This window comes from Dermacentor silvarum, chromosome 3 (assembly GCF_013339745.2).
Source record: "Dermacentor silvarum isolate Dsil-2018 chromosome 3, BIME_Dsil_1.4, whole genome shotgun sequence".
Classification (NCBI taxonomy): Eukaryota; Metazoa; Arthropoda; class Arachnida; order Ixodida; family Ixodidae; genus Dermacentor; species Dermacentor silvarum.
This window is the reverse complement of record NC_051156.1, coordinates 143,321,040-143,337,002: the sequence shown is the minus strand read 5'-3', so window position 1 is coordinate 143,337,002 and position 15,963 is coordinate 143,321,040. Positions and strand designations below refer to the sequence as shown.

The window sequence follows — 15,963 nt, the reverse complement described above, 5'->3', positions numbered from 1 at the left end:
TAGGGTGTCGCTACCTATATCTTGCACGCACTGACCTCACTGACAAAATCAATCCACCTCAGTGATGGCCCATTGTAGAGCCCTCCATGGTTTCTACCTTGAGCAGAATGTCCAACTGCTGTCCGAGACGTTCACGTAAAAATACCGAGTACATATATCCTTCGCCTTTCATCATGGTGGGAAAATGTTTGTTCCTCCTCCTGAAATACTCATCAAGCATTTTGGTGAGCGTGCCCTCAGTAAGGACTCAAAACATGAATAACTTTATCGACGACATCAGCCACGTCTGATTAGGCCTCTGATAAGTGTTGCCTTTATTTACTGCGAAAACTTGTATGCCCCATTACGCGTAAATCTGTCGTAGTCGACGTGACCGAAATGTGGTACCAAAAATGGCCGAAGGCGCCAAGAGTAAAAACACTTTAAAAATGCTCGGATTGACGTCAAATTTTTTCAGGAAGGTTCCTGTAAACAAAGCAAATTAATGGAACCTAAAATGAAATTTAGTACATTTCGGTCTCGGTGGGAATCGATCCTGGGTCTCTGGGGGTGCGAGACGAACCCGCTTTCCTGACGTCACTTTGGCTTCACGGGTCTGGCTGAATAAAGGTGTACCTAGCGCGTTCGTCATTGGCCACGTGACGGTGCGGCCAATAGGGAGGATGTGGCACCACGTCATGGGTGTATAAAATGAGTGCGTTCATGATGTTCCGGAGCCTACAAATGCTATAATGTTTTCACATTCCCACACGTAGGCAGTCTAAAGTGTCTCTGTCGTATTTTTTTCCCTGTCTCTGTATTGCTCAGTAATGTACACTGGGTAAGTCGCTACCACTTCTTGTTCGCCATAAGCGATGAATATATAAGCAACATAAACTGTTACCCAGAACGTCGCGTGCACTGAAGATACACGAAACCCTTGTTCTCCTAATTGCACAACCTTAGCTATGTTAACTCTGAACTCCTGTTTGCTTCATTAGCGTTCATTAGTTCCACGTCGAGTGCTGATGCCGTAGGGCATTTTGTCTCGTCGTTTATTTTTGTTGCGCCTTACCGCTGCTCAGGTCACAAGTTTTATTTATTTCCCGTGGTGCTGTAATTTGTGAACATTATTTTCTACTTCGGCATTAAGTGCGCGAAATGAAAGGTGCCGTTGATTTATTTTTTTTCTCGCACAGGCAATGAAGATCTTGTCCAAGAAAAAGCTTTTGAAGAGGGCTGGCATGTTTGGTAAGTTGGCTTGGCGTTTCATTGAAAATAAATCTTTGTCATGCTTCTAAAGTTTTTGGTCGCCGAAATTTCCGCATCTTTATTTCTAAAGACTTAGTTCTTGCAGTTTCATCTTACTCCATGAAAGTTTTAAACTCGACATGGTTTAATTTTCATGGTGATCAGATTGTTATTTCAAAGCACTGGTATTGTGAGTGCCGCCTGGTAATTTAGTTTTCTTATCTAATTTAGTAATGACGCAGCGTCCGAGTTCGAAGCACTGGATCAGGTTCTCCATTGCATTCTTATTTGCGAATAGCTCGGAATAAGGCTTAGCAGACGAGTTTAGGTCACCCGGAAGTGCTGGCTAACAAGCAAAAGCTTTTCTGGCGCTTGAACTGTTTTCGAATTTTTTGATCGTAAAGACCTCGACTGGTACCTCACTCAAGCAGCGGGTCGTGCAGTAAAGCGATATAACGTATTTAATGGCGTATGATGTTAACTCGCGGCATTAATTTGATAGCAATTGCACACCGGGCGTACTGGTACTGGTTTATTTTTTAAAAGGTGCTTGAAACGAGGTACAATGCCAAGAAGGGAGACACAGGAGACATATGCTGTTCCTTGATTTAAACGTAGTTTCGGAGATGGGCCAATACTTGACCTGGACTTTTTTAATGCCGTTCCATTATTTAGTTAGGGAGCCCGGGGTCATTTTTTCTGCTCTGTTTGGTTCGTCCTTCCATTTCATGTCCCCCAAAAAAACCCATACCGCCACGTAGGCTTGAATAGGCGAATTTCTGTGAATACAGAAGCTTCTGTATGCTTACCGCCACCTAACGTGTGGGCGCACGAACCCCCAACGTGATATTTTGACAGTCAGCATGGGATTGATAGTTCACACATATATTTGCCTATACTTTGTCCGTCTTCCTTCAAATAGCTTCGTGACTTTATACACCGATCATTTGAAACAAAGCTTTCTTTAAAAAAATTAAATTGACACCATTGAAATTCTTCGACGGCAGGATTCGAACACACAATGTCTAATATAGAATCCGATTTTGAAACCATTATGCCACGGATGCATGGGTGGAAAAGCTGCATAGAACATCCTTGTGAATTTCCCGCGGGCAGGCGAGTGTATTGAGACGCTTGGCGCGTTTCTATTTAGCCTATACCGAGGTGCAGTTAGATTAGAAGAACTTGTTGTTGGGCGAGTTGATACATATTAGCGGACATTGTTTAACTAGGCGAAACAAAAAACGGACCACATAGACAGCATGGAACAAGGACGGGCGCAGACTTGCAACTAAAGTTTATTGCAGAAAGACCTTGATTTATATTTCCATCACACATGGTTGTCACAGAAGGTTATAGCGTTGTCTAAAAACTGGATATTATAATTCTTTGTTAGTTCATGGGTGAATGTCAACCCTGTCCCAAAAGAAATTGTTGCCCTACCATTCGGCTCATTCGAAAACGGTGAAGCGGGCCATAGCCACCCCGTGTATTATGTCAGCCTTACGAAAGTCATGCACACACAAAATACAGGAAAGCTTTGACAGGCAGATTGTAAGGCTAGAAGAAGCGCGTTTCCCGCAATCAGTCATTTCAGCAGTAACGGAGGCAGTGCTTAAGAAGAGAAAAACAGAAAAGAATATTACTGGAGACGCAAGGGAACGTAAAGATAAGAAATGTAAAGTTGTGCCTCATGACCACAAGACTTCCCAGAACTTAAAAAAAGGTTGTAAAACGATATGGAGTAGAGGTAGCGTTCTCGGCTCCAAGCAATCTCGCTGAATATGCTGACGCATAGGAAGAAGCGCAGATAGGCTCCAAGGGTGCGGAACAAAGCACACCAATTCCCACATTGAGTGCAGTGTTGGAGTAGTGTATCAGATACCTCTATCATGCGGCAAAGTCTACGTAGGCCAAACAGAAAGGTGCGTGAATGTGCGCCTGCGTGAGCATAAATCGTCAATTAGGAATAAAGCGAATGGGAATCTTCCTGTCCACTGCTTGGCGTGCCCGTGTAAGCTGATCATGAAAAAAGTAAAGATTTCGTGTCGCTGCCGAGATAGCCAAGCGAGAGACCTACTCGAGGCGTACCATATAAGGAAGAAGGAACAGTAATGTGTCAGCGACACCTCAGTTTATCTGCACAACAGTGAGATGAGGTTTATTGACGAGCGTAGATATAGGTTGCGTTTGGTATAAACAAGGTCTTTGCATAATTTTTTCATTCGCGCACGCGCAGTGGTGTATGTCTGGGTTGTACTTATATGTTGTCTTTGTGGAATAAACTTTAGTTGCAAGTCTGCGCCCGTCCTTGTTCCATGCTGTCTCTGTGGTCCGTTATTTTTTAGCGCAGTTAAACACTGTCCGCGTGCAGTTAGAACTCAGGCGTAACCTTGCGCGGATAACACAAGCAACCAAATAATTGCGTCTGCAAAGACGGAGAAAAGCTTTTTAAGAGGACCGTTGGATGGAACGCGAGTGTGTCGGCGGGCAAAGTATGCGAGGAAAGAAAAAGCGCTACAGTAACATTTCTTTCATTTACCAAACACAAGGTTGGTAGTAAAAATGAGTTTACTGGAGACATTGTCGTAGTGTGCGTGATATTAAGCGTGACATGCTTTTAGCTCTCGCTGTCGGCAACCCTCAAATTTCCTTGAGCCAAAGCAAGAGCTCTTATCTGGGCACTCAAACGAGAGCAAAGCGATATCATCCGGGCAACCAGTGAAAAAACTTTAGAAAATGCGATCTCTGGCCCCCAACCCTTTGTACAGGACCGCATTACATACGCTAATTACTGCCCAAACGAGTTACAAAAAATACTGCTTCCAAGTTCCTTCCTAATGTTTGTTCGCAATATCATTGACGCTGTAACTTCTAGTCCGCTTAAGTTTTATTTGTAATTTTCAATAGCGACGTTCAATCGGCAGATACAGGGCACCATGCACTTAATTGACAACTTTTGGCGCCGCGACAGGGTATCCTGTGCTCTTTTCAAAGCCAGCTGTCCGCGATTTCCGCGGCGCGGATTATGCGCCGCCTCCTTCAAATACATGGCGCCACGCTGCCTGACCAGGCCGGCAGCGCCCTGCGCGCCGCGGATGGTTGTCTGGTGTAGTGTGGTGTGGTGGGGTGTGGCGTGCCCTTGCGAACAAGCACTATACCCATTTTAATATTGTGGCTAGTATTATCCAATCAATCTGCTTTGCCGGTAGTCATTTCATGCTTTCATCTATTCTCGATTGTGGGAGAGCCAGCATTTTTTTCTCGCAGTTGCTTATCTTATAAAATACGGCACTCTTGGATTCAAGGGTAGAGTGTAGGCTTCATAAATAATGATTACAAACAATGTTACGCACTATATGACAATTTCCCATTGGGGAGTTTCAGCACCTTTTTCTGTCCCACTGAAACTAGTGTTGTCGTGGCCTTATTAACCCCACAAAGCCCACGTATCATTATTTATACGGCTAAATTTGATGCATAAACCCTTTGAAAAAAATTAAATAATGGAGTTTTACGTGCCAAAACCAGGATTTGATTATGAGGCACGCCGTAGTGGGGGACTCCGGAAAATTTGGACCACCTGGGGTTCTTTAACGTGCACCTAAATCTAAATACACGGGTGTTTTTTGCGTTTCGCCCCCACAGAAATGCGGCCGCCGTGGCCGGGATTTGATCGCGCGACCTCGTGCTCAGCAGCCCAACACCACAGCCACTAAGCAACCATGGCGGGTCCTAAATCCTTTGATATTAAGCGATGGAAACGCTATACAGAGCCCATACTAGGGTATTGCAGCGAAGCTGTTTTAGCCTCTAGTTTGGCGGGGTTTATCGTGACGTGCTCAAACAAAAACCGGCAGCTCGAAAGCGGTTTGCGTTTGAGTTTCCGCGTAACAGAAATATGTTTTCTCGTATATTCGAGTCACAATCTGATGGTATCACGTCTGTAGGTTCTGTGTAAGTTATATTTTACGAATTTTCTGACACATCTTACTTTGATAAATTCAGTTAGTTCAACAACGCACTTGCGCCAGGTGGAGCGCCTACAAGGATGATGAATGAGGATGCACCTCAAATGGCAGCTGGAGAGGGGCTTTGTCTTGCAGTTCGCGCGTAACAGAATTATGTTTTGTCGTATATTCATATTACAATCCTAAGCTATCATATCATGTCTGCAGCCTTGTATGTAAGTCTCTCTGTACGCATTTTCTTACGCAGTTTACTTTTAAACAATAATTTAATTCAATAAGGCACTTAAGTTGGCGGACGGTTTAGAATAATGAGGATGTATGCTGCACTTCCGCACACGTGCGTGCGCGCGTCACATACAGTCACCCAAATCTTTAACTAGCATGCGCGAGCGGCGACTTTTTGTGCGCCAGCACCTTAAGTTAGAAGCAAACTTACAAATGACTATGCTATCTGACTATGCCCACGAAGCTCGTGAAGATAGCATAGTCATTTGTAAGTTTGTCCCTAATTTAAGGTGCTGGCGCACAGAAAGTTGCTGCTCGCGCGCGCTATAGTTGCAGATTTGGGCGGCTGTACGTCGCTTGTGGTCTTAGTGCTTGTGTAACGTCGTCTAACGTCAGCGTGGGGTTGGGGGGGGTTACTTGTCTAACGTCCGCGCCAGCTACGCTTTACATCCACCTTCACAGTGTGTAATGGGGGCGGATTTTTTTAATAGGCTGGAGGGAGTTTTCAGCTGGTGGTAGTTCAGCACACCAATTACCAGTTAACTGATTTCCGTAGTAATTAATTTTAATCATTATCATTTCATTATTTCCTTTGTACCAATATACTCTGTATGATCAGAAATAAATGTGAACCAGTAGTTCTAATTTTCTTTAATCTTGAATGGTATTTGAGCTTTGTGGGGGTTAATTTTCCCAATTTTAAGCGTTCTTTTTTTTCCTTTTTTTCCGATGCTTTCCCTTTCAGTATTTACATAATAAATAATCAAACTTCTGGTATCCCTAATGTATTTCACTTCTGCCACTCGTGTTTATTTTTTTTTTTTCAGATATGTTGTACTATTATGTTGCAGCCACTCCCTGTGTAATGCCTACGGGCTTTTAAAGCAAGAGTAAAAATTGACAAAGGTGTTACAAATTGTAAACTTATATGGCATAAAACAACCTGCCCGCATTAATCGACGCATAGTTATTGCTAGACATTCTCCCTATACTCTATTCGTAAGCCGTTTGCGCCACTACCTAAAGTACGAGGCGTACACGGGCAGCGTAATACAGTTCCGGGCGAAAGTGTCTGATTAACAGCGGGATAAGAGAGTTTCGTTTTTGCTTGATACATGATACAATACAGCAATACGCGACATGTTAGGAACTTTGCTCATGTACGTCCGCATTCAGCAAATTCAGCATCCGGATGAACACATCTCAAGGGGTATTCGGCCTTTCTATTGGCTGAGCAGTCTTGCAGCTTCTACAGGGCTGCAAATTACTTACGAGATGGAGTATAGTCTTTTAACGCATAAAACCTGCCAAGCAATGTATTCGCAAAAAAAAAACAAGAGAAAGAAACTCCCAGAGTGCTTTGAAATCGTGTGAATTCAGCTGTATTTAGCATTGTGTTTTTGGAATCATGCAGTGTGGTGTCGCGCCCTTTTCTTTCTTTTTTTTTCTCGCGTAGTTCTTTATTTCTTTCATCTCAAGCGCATGAATAATTTCATTTGTTGTTGCTCTCCAGGACGCAAGCCGCCCCCTCGCAAAGGGCGCAGCAATAGCTCCTGCAATCCTTTGGACCAAGTTTACCACGAAATAGCCGTCCTTAAAAAATTGAATCACCCAAACATCGTCAAGTTAGTTGAGGTACGACATCTTGTGCTATCCTATGTTGCCTGCGTTTACTTAGTCCAAACGAGGCTTCTCTTCAGTCGAATCCAGTGAAAGGACACCGCTGTCCTAGTGTATTCCTAAATGATGCTGTGTAATAACTGGTTCACTGTGCAGAGTAAGACTTGTTGTGCCACTAACGAGCGCCAACGCGTTGCGCGACAACCATGTTTGCTGGCTTTACTCAGCGACTTCTCCCCCAGTAACCTTAATATTTGCTGCTACTTAGTATTCCTTTTATTGCTTAGTGGTACTAGTACGTAAAGCTAGCCTGGGGTTATAAATGGAGTGTTTGGAACTAATAGCAGAGGTCGTTGCACACTCTGCGAGTGTGCGACGACCAGCTGCGCACTCGTAGTAAAATAATGTCGAATTTCATTGCGTACTTACGATCGAGAGTATATAAATTCTTGGAATGCTAGATTGAACGCTCTAATTGGAAACGTGAGTTGACGAATTGGCAGCAGAATTTTCCAGTTCAGTCTCAGATGCTCTCAAAAACTAACTCTTGCTTAAAACTGCCTTCGTTCACATTTTCTTCTTTCATTATTAGAGGAATTCCACAATTGCAGCATGAGTCGGAACGTTATTAGAAATGTAGTCAGTAAAAATGTGTTATCTCATTGCAGTGACCTATTCGTAGTGCAGCCAATACCCGCCTGTTCTAGTAGTTGTTATAAACAGCTGAATTGCGATATCTGCCACAGGCACTATTTAGGAAAGCTTTTACAACTTGGTTGTGGTATTTGCTTTAACATTTTAAAAGTTTTTTGGTGTTAATTGATCTAGGTAAATAATTATGTAAAATAAAGTCAGATTTATTATGAAACTCTTACGTCTCATATTTGCCGCTGTACAAGCGTTGTGGTAGCTGAGTACACATATCAAACGTGAAACAAGTTTATTATAACAAAGTGCATGTCTTTGCTTCTGTGCGTTAATAACATGCAAGGAACCAAGGTTGAGTTTCTGCTAGTACCTTCATTGTGTTTTTATCCATAACCATATATTATTTATGTGTCACTTTTCAGGTTTTAGATGACCCTGATAGCGACAACCTGTACATGGGTAAGTAGGCCAGACAAATGCATACTTGTTAAAAAAAAAAGACTCTGGATATAGGGTCTTGCTCGCTTTCTTGGCTTTTCTTTGCCCAACTTTCAAGCGTGAAAGTTATATGTCTCAGATAGATTTGTATAGCAATGAATAATAGCGAGTTTGGTGACCATGTCCTCAAAAGCCCAGTCAGATACCACTGGCTGAGCTGGCATCCTGTTTCGCTATAGCTTGCGAAAGTCACGCTTTGATATGGCGTCGGAGCTAAGACCAGGGCGTTAGTGCCCACAAACTTTAAGGCGCTGCCTATTGAACAGAAGGGGTTACATTTACGTTATGTGCTAGATTTCCTTTTCGCTATGCTTTCATTGGCGTCGTTCTCTGTTGGCTTCACAGGCGACGTGTCTCTACTAACGTGTACCAGACACTGAAAAAAAAAAAAATCACGGACGATTGCGATACCCCCTAATGCGAAATTTGAGCGCAGCTCTACTCGTGTTTTCATTTCGCTTGTCAATATTTTGTATTATAGTTATATGGGCACCCGGTTTATATTAGGAAGAGAACGCTGTGAGCAGCATAGATGGCGCGGACAATTTCGTCTCGTGCGGCAGCATTGCAAACGCAGCGAAGTGTGGCGCGACTGCCTCGCTAATCGGGAGATTGCGAGAAGCAGCGCGTGCGTGGCGCGTGGGTGCGATTCACAGCAGCTGCCGCAGACAGACCTCCGCTAATGCAGCGCTTTGTTTTGATACACACGACGCGCGCGACTCATGACGCCATATCGTAACGCCATATCGTTGCCGCACAGCCCGTGTTGCGCGGCACTACGCTTCTCTTCGCGCGCTTTCGTTCCACGAACTACGAGAGCGGCCTTTTGTCGCGGGAAAATCGTGCCACCTAGTGTCAGCGGCGACAACACCCAAGCGAGCGTCACATCGAATATTACTCGTAGCCGTTAGCCAGCGCCCCTTGCAGGAGCAGTGATCCCCGTCACACACGCTGGTACCCGGGACTGACCTCAGCTAAAGCCCCTCCGCTGACGCTCCGCTGACGCTGCGGACGAGCGTAGCCCTCCCAACCTCACGCCACCCTGCGCCCCCCCCCCCCCCCCCCCCCTCCCTCGGAAGCGCAGATGAGATCGCCCACGCGGCGGCAACTCAGCGCATTTGCAGGCCGTCTCCCCTCTGCTCCTTCTCCACTTTCACCCCCATGCTTTATTATTTCACCTCCTGCTACGCTCCGCCTTCGCTTTCATCTTTCATGATGCTCGTTCGCATGGTTACGAGGTAGTACGATGCTGAGGCACGCCGACGCTCAACACAGGAACGGGCGCTTAAGAGCTGCGCTCTTAATAGATAGACCATGCTGCAAGAAGAACATGAAGTACAAGGTTTTTTTTTTTTTACAGCAATTTTTAGTAGGTAACACTGAGTAGGTAATTACAAATAAATATCGACTCGCCCGAGCGCTGGATACGCTCAGCAAGCTTCTTCTTGGCAATATCTGAGCGGACAGAAGAGTTCGCGAAAATCTGGCGTAGGTGGTGCTTCAACGTGCTCCAGTTGACGAAATCGAGCTCGTGGTTATAAAACCAAGTTCTTGCGACGCCGCTGAGGTAGAATGTCGTGACCGTGCTCGCTTCAACACAGAAATCAGTCAACTCGACCGCAACCAACGTTACGACATCTCTCGTCGCGACGTCTCCTTTCGTCCTGGAGATGAAGTGCTCCTTTGAACGCCCACTCGTACACCCGGTTTGTGTGAGAAGTTTGAATCGCGCTTTCTTGGCCCCTACATTATTAATGAACAAACATCCCCCGTGAACTATCGCGTTACTCCCATCGAGGTTTCTTCCGACCATCGTTATCGTGGTTCAGAGATCGTTCATGTTTCGCGTCTCAAACGATTCGTTCGGCGCCTCCCTCCTGGCTAAGTCGCGGCCTGGCTGGCCGCTTGCGCGCGCGGGAAAATTAGTGTGAGCATTATTCATACGCTTCATATTCTCATCTGTACATTCTCGTCATCACCGTTTTGGGGCCTGGTAGCGGGGCTCTCGCTCGGGAGAATAAATGAGAGTCTGACTGCCTAAACCTTGTCTCACAATTGTATTAATTGACCAGCTGTAAAAAAGAATTATGGCAGAATTCATCTCACAATGACTGTCGAGGGTAAAACGAATAGCAATCGAGCAATGTTGCGACCGACCATGATCCTGAAGTCACGTTTATTTCACAAGTGTAGTGGCATTTCTTAGATCTTTGTTGCGTCGGCTACATGCTACTTACCCCGATATCGTCCCACTTTGCTACAGCACTCACTTGCCAAGGTCGCCCATCAGCCTACGCACGACGACGACTGTATGAGGCCGAAGCCGTGACGATGGAATGACGAAGAAATGACATGGATCAAACGACAGAGGCGTATAATGACGATGTTATGAATGACAATTAGATCACCATCATCATCATCAGCCTATATTTATGTCCACTGCAATACGAAGGCCTATCCCTGTAATCTCCAATTACCCCTGTCTTGCGCTAGCTGATTTCAACATGCGCCTACAAATTTCCCAAGTTCATCACTCAACCTAGTTTTCTGCCGTCCTAGACTGCGCTTCCCTACTCTTGGTATCCGTTCTGTAACTCTAATGGTCCACCGGTTATCCATACCACGCATTACATGGCCTGCCCAGCTCCATTTTCCCTCTTAATGTCAACTAGAATATCGGCTATCCCAGTTTGCTCTCTGATCCACACCGCTCACTTCCTGTCTCCTAACGTTAGGCCTAAATTTTTTCGTTCCATCGCTCTTTGTGGGGTCCTTGAATTGTTCTCGAGCTTCTTTGTTAACCTCCAAGTTTCAGCCCCATATGTTAGCACCGGTAGAATGCAATGATTGTACACTTTCCTTTTCAACGACAGTGGTAAGCTCCCAATCAGGATTTGGCAATGCCTGCCATATGCACTCCAACCCAATTTTATTCTTCTGTAAATTTCCTTCTCATGATCAGGGTCCCCTGTGAGTAATTGACCTAGATGTATGGCGATGGTGGCTTGACAATGGCAGTATGACGACAACCGGATGAAGAAGCGGGAAGGACAACGATGGCACGACGAATACGCCATGACGACGAATGTATGACAAAGAATGCATGATAGCGTATATATGATGATGACGCAATGATGACGACGGCCATACAACGGCGGTATTATCACGATTGAACGACGAGGACACGATAACGATAGAATTACGAAGAAGAAATGACGTCGATGAATCGACGAAAGTGGTATATCGACGACACGATGAGGATACTGAAGTGATGATGCTAAAACGACAGCGTGACGACGATATCACGACGAGTGACGGATGCTCAAGTCACAATGGTGACGGCAGAACGACGGCGACGGGATCTCGACGACAGTATGAGAACGAATACACGATGACGACTTGTATGACGACCATGCACTGATGACGATGACATGACAAAGGGATGATGACGAGTTTATAATGAGAATGGCGTGGCGATGACTTTGTCACGAAACCTGGACGACAATGATGGCGTGACGATGACCGCATGGCGACAGTCAAATGACGAACGGCAGTGACGATGATGGCACGACCACCATGGCTTTACGACGACGGTCTGACAATGGAGGCATGATAGCGACTGTCTGACGATGACGACATGACGAGGGTTGCGTAATCACGATGGAATGGTGACAGTATGATTACAATGCAATGACGAAGAAAGAATGACGGCGATGGAAAGACTAAGATGGTATGACGACGACGGTATGACATTTGGATGTCGTTACTGAAGTGATGATAATGATAAAACGATAGCGCGACGGCAATCGCGTGATGACGATCGCAAGGCGAGAGTGATATGGCAAAGCTGGAATGCCGATGATGCAGTGACCACGAGGACATCACGACTCCTAACACATCCCTAGTGGCCAAGAGAGAGCAATGAGAGGAGAAGCAAGGAGGTCACCGAGTCGAGCTTCCGGTTTGCTACCCTACACTAGGGGTAAGGGAAAGGGGGAATAGAAAGAGGAAAAGAGGGAGACAGTGAGTACTGAGTACACGTGGGACGATGTACAGGGGCACTATAAGCGGTCTCTTAAACTCTACTTGAAGGGCACGTAGTGGCGAAAGCTATTAGGTAAACTGGGCCACTGGGTCGGAGTAGACACGCATGGCGACAGTCAGATCACGAAGCTGGAACGACGACCATTGAACGACCACGACGGAATCACTATGGCGGTGTGAAAACAAAATGTATGACGAGTGTATGACGATTATCGCGTGACGACGATGGCATGAAGAGTGTCGGATGACAAAGACCGCGATATAGTGGCCACGACGCCATCACGACCACGAGCCCGTACCTTGTGGCCCAAGATACTGAACTTAGGCCACAGGACAAGCGTAAGAGGCTAAATACATACATACATACATACATACATACATACATACATACATACATACATACATACATACATACATACATACATCATCATCATCATCATCATCAACCTATGTTTAGGTCTACTGCAGGACGAAGGCCTCGCCCTGCCATCTCCAGTTACCCCTGTCTTGCGCTAGCGTAGGTGGTGGCGTGGAGCAGAGGTAGAACACCCGACTTCAAATCTGAAGGTCGTAAGTTCGAATCCTGCTCCAGTCCACTACATTTTCAGGCATGGAGTGGTGCCTGACACCGAAAAAAATATTGCCGAGAGCCAATGGGGTCATACTAGTGCAACCAAACTAGGCAGGCCCACTAAGCTTCATCAAAAGTCACTCCCTCACCAGAACAGGAATTGGCCTCCCTGGTGCAGTATTCGGCCACTACCTCCTTCATGACATGACATACATACATACATAGGCTCAAAAGGGCCGAAGTTGGCATAGAATGCTACACGCTATAAAGAAAAGCCGATTGACTAATCATACTATTCCAATATCATAAATTGTACAAACGAAGACAATGCAGATATACTGTTCAATAATTTCCTTGAATAAGTCAGAATGGCAAATTTTGTGCACTTTCTTACGAAGAAACTTGAAAAGGGAAGGTCTAAACTATAGCGTCCGTGTCGAATATTTTCCTACATATTGCAGCATGTCCGCGCAGGCTTTGGGGAGAGATGGGTTTTCAAGTATCGTCTCTTTTTTAACGAAATAACCATGAGCGTTGCCGTAATGCCCTTTGGACTGTTGCGTACCCTCGTTGCTCCCGGTCAAGAACCACTGCAGAAATCGCAGCACATGGCTTTTGTACTCCAGCAAAACTGTCACTAGGGCACTTGCTGTCGACCTGCCACAGGAAAGGACAATAGTCTACTTAAATATTGGGGAGCTTTAGACTATTCTTCCAAAGTAATAATGAAATAAAACAGACAGTGGTGTCAGGGTCATTCTTTTCTTGTTCTGGTTGATTACCTCCCTCCTTGCTTTGCACGTAATTCGGACAATCATCATCACTCCAGCTTCGTCATCCGACTCTCGTTAGTGTCGGGTACTTGTACATGGGAAAAGGAATGGAGGACACCCGCTCAGGGCAACACTGCCGAGATGCCTGATGCGCACGCCATGCCGACACTATTTTAGTCCTCGATGCATCGATCCAGGCAAGCCCTAGATAGTTAGCGGGTAGCAGAAATGCAGACGAGGCTGCCGATTGATGCCGAGCACGCCATAGTGTTAGTCGTGCAGGTTATGTAGGCATAATGCCAGAAAGCGAAACGAAACGAAATATGAAGACGTCGTCCTTGTTCTTCTTTCTGGAGCTTTCATGTGCCGAAACCACTTCTGATTATGAGGCACGCAGTAGTGGAGGGCTCCGGATTAATTTTGATCCCGTGAGGTTCTTTAACGTGCACTACAACGCAAGCACACGGGCGTTTTTGCATTACGCTTCCATCGAAATGCGGCCGCCGCGTCCGGGATTCGATCCCGCGATCTCGTGCTCAGCAGCGCAACGCCTTAGCTGACTAAGCCACCGCGGCGGGTAGAAGACGTGGTTGAGGCTTTCGGGCGGGGAGCTACTGGCAAGGAGATTGATGTTTTGCGTAACCGCTCAGGGGCGACCTTCGCAAGTTCCAAAACAAAGTTAACTAGAGAATCGCCATTTGGGCGATGCAGGTCTCCCTTGTGTATCCGATGAAAAAAGACCATGTTATCTGCCATAAGGTCTTTTTCCACTTTACTGGTTTCAGACGCTCCGTCTCGTTAAGTGTCCCAAGCAAGAGACACATGAGAAAATGCGCCGTTCGTGTATGATATAGCTATGTAATGCGTGCTTTCTCAATTAGAATCGCAAATAGCTCGTTCCAAGTTCATTACCGTGTGTTTAATGTAATTACGACCCGCCTCATGTTAAAAAGCTTCACAGAAGAAGCTTATTGCCCGCGGGCGCTTTCAAGCGCCAAGAGTTCTTGAGTTCTTATTATTTGTAATCGGGAAACATTGTAAGTTTGTGTTTTTATAAGTATTTTGTATTGATTTAATGTTGTTGCAGACTTAGCGGACGCACGCCAAGGACTTGAAGCTTGCGCTTGTCCCTACACATTTCTAAGCGTTACTGAATAATCAGCAGTGCAAACATCGCGGTTAAAATGACCACATTTAAGTCTATTTTTGTATTTCATGATTTTATACATTTAGCAATTAAGTGCTCTTAATGGTTGTAAAAAATACCTGCCATTCTTCAGTTTTTGTCTTCTAGACATTGGAAAGTGAGTCGGGTTTCGGAGACGTCGTACAACGGGTATCAAATGCGACGCAGCTCATGAAAACTTGTGAACATTATCAGCCATTTGAAGAACGACTTTTAGATATCTTTGTCACAGTTATGTCATGTGCGCATCTTTATTCGCCCTGTCAGAAGATCTTGGGATATATGTATAAATTCTTGTCGTGTGAAGTTCGATAGTCGATGAGTATACCATCTTGTTTCTTTTTTTTTTCAGTCTTCGAATTTCTCGAGAAAGGGTAAGCACAGTGGTTTTTTTATATACTTTCTGCATGTTTTAACCTTCATCGCTGCCACATTGCTAGTTGTAAGAGTGTTTAGTTCTGGGTACGAACAGGTCACCTACGCGTTCAACGAAACCCATACATGTATTTGTGACATACTACAAATGTTAAGACAAAGCTTTAGCTCGGGCCCAACTCCGATGCGGCCTCTTCAAATACATGTAAAACGCAGAAACGCTTTTATGAGATAACCCCTCGACTGATATTAATGAAATTTGTTGCATTTGAGGGAAAAAGTTAAATTCTTGTGAGTGTTTCAAGTGGAATTTCGATTTAGTGCCTGAAGTTTCCTAAAAAAATTTCAAACATTTTGAAGTTCGAAAACAATAGAAGCACGAAGTTTACAACTTAACAGTTCTGTATCATGAATAGCTACCGCGGTTCTGTAAACGGCATCCATTAGATCATTCAAAGCGGACAAATTTGATGTGTTAACTATGTCTTACGTAATATTCGTTACGTTGTGTACAAAGGTTCTGTAAAAACTGTATTTTCATATTACAAAATTTTTTCAGATTGATGTGTGATATATCAATTTTGTCCGCTTTAGTTATACTATTAGATGCAATGCACAGAATTGTGATATCATTTTTCATTGCTGAATTACAGAGTTGTAAACTTGATAGTTTCGTTTTCAGAAAATTTGCGATTTCTGCCGATTGTTAATAAAAAATTGATAATCCAAAATAAAAAAATTCGAAACCAACAGTCACCAGATTTTAAGTTTTTCTTTTAAATGCAACAAACCTCCTCCAATTTGGTACAGTGGTTTCCGAGA

At 44.7% G+C, this 15,963-nt stretch overlaps 1 protein-coding gene across 4 annotated transcripts in view; it reads left to right on the top strand.

Annotated features, from left to right (window-relative positions):
• Positions 1-15,963, top strand: part of LOC119445867 (calcium/calmodulin-dependent protein kinase kinase 1-like) — a 258,301-nt gene that overhangs the window by 205,208 nt on the left and 37,130 nt on the right. For all 4 annotated transcript variants that reach the window (XM_049663686.1, XM_049663687.1, XM_037710171.2 and 1 more), the window contains exons 7-10: positions 1,179-1,230; positions 6,940-7,061; positions 8,117-8,153; positions 15,119-15,140. In XM_049663686.1, the coding sequence (XP_049519643.1) occupies positions 1,179-1,230; positions 6,940-7,061; positions 8,117-8,153; positions 15,119-15,140 (233 nt within the window). The remainder of the gene's footprint in view (positions 1-1,178; positions 1,231-6,939; positions 7,062-8,116; positions 8,154-15,118; positions 15,141-15,963) is intronic.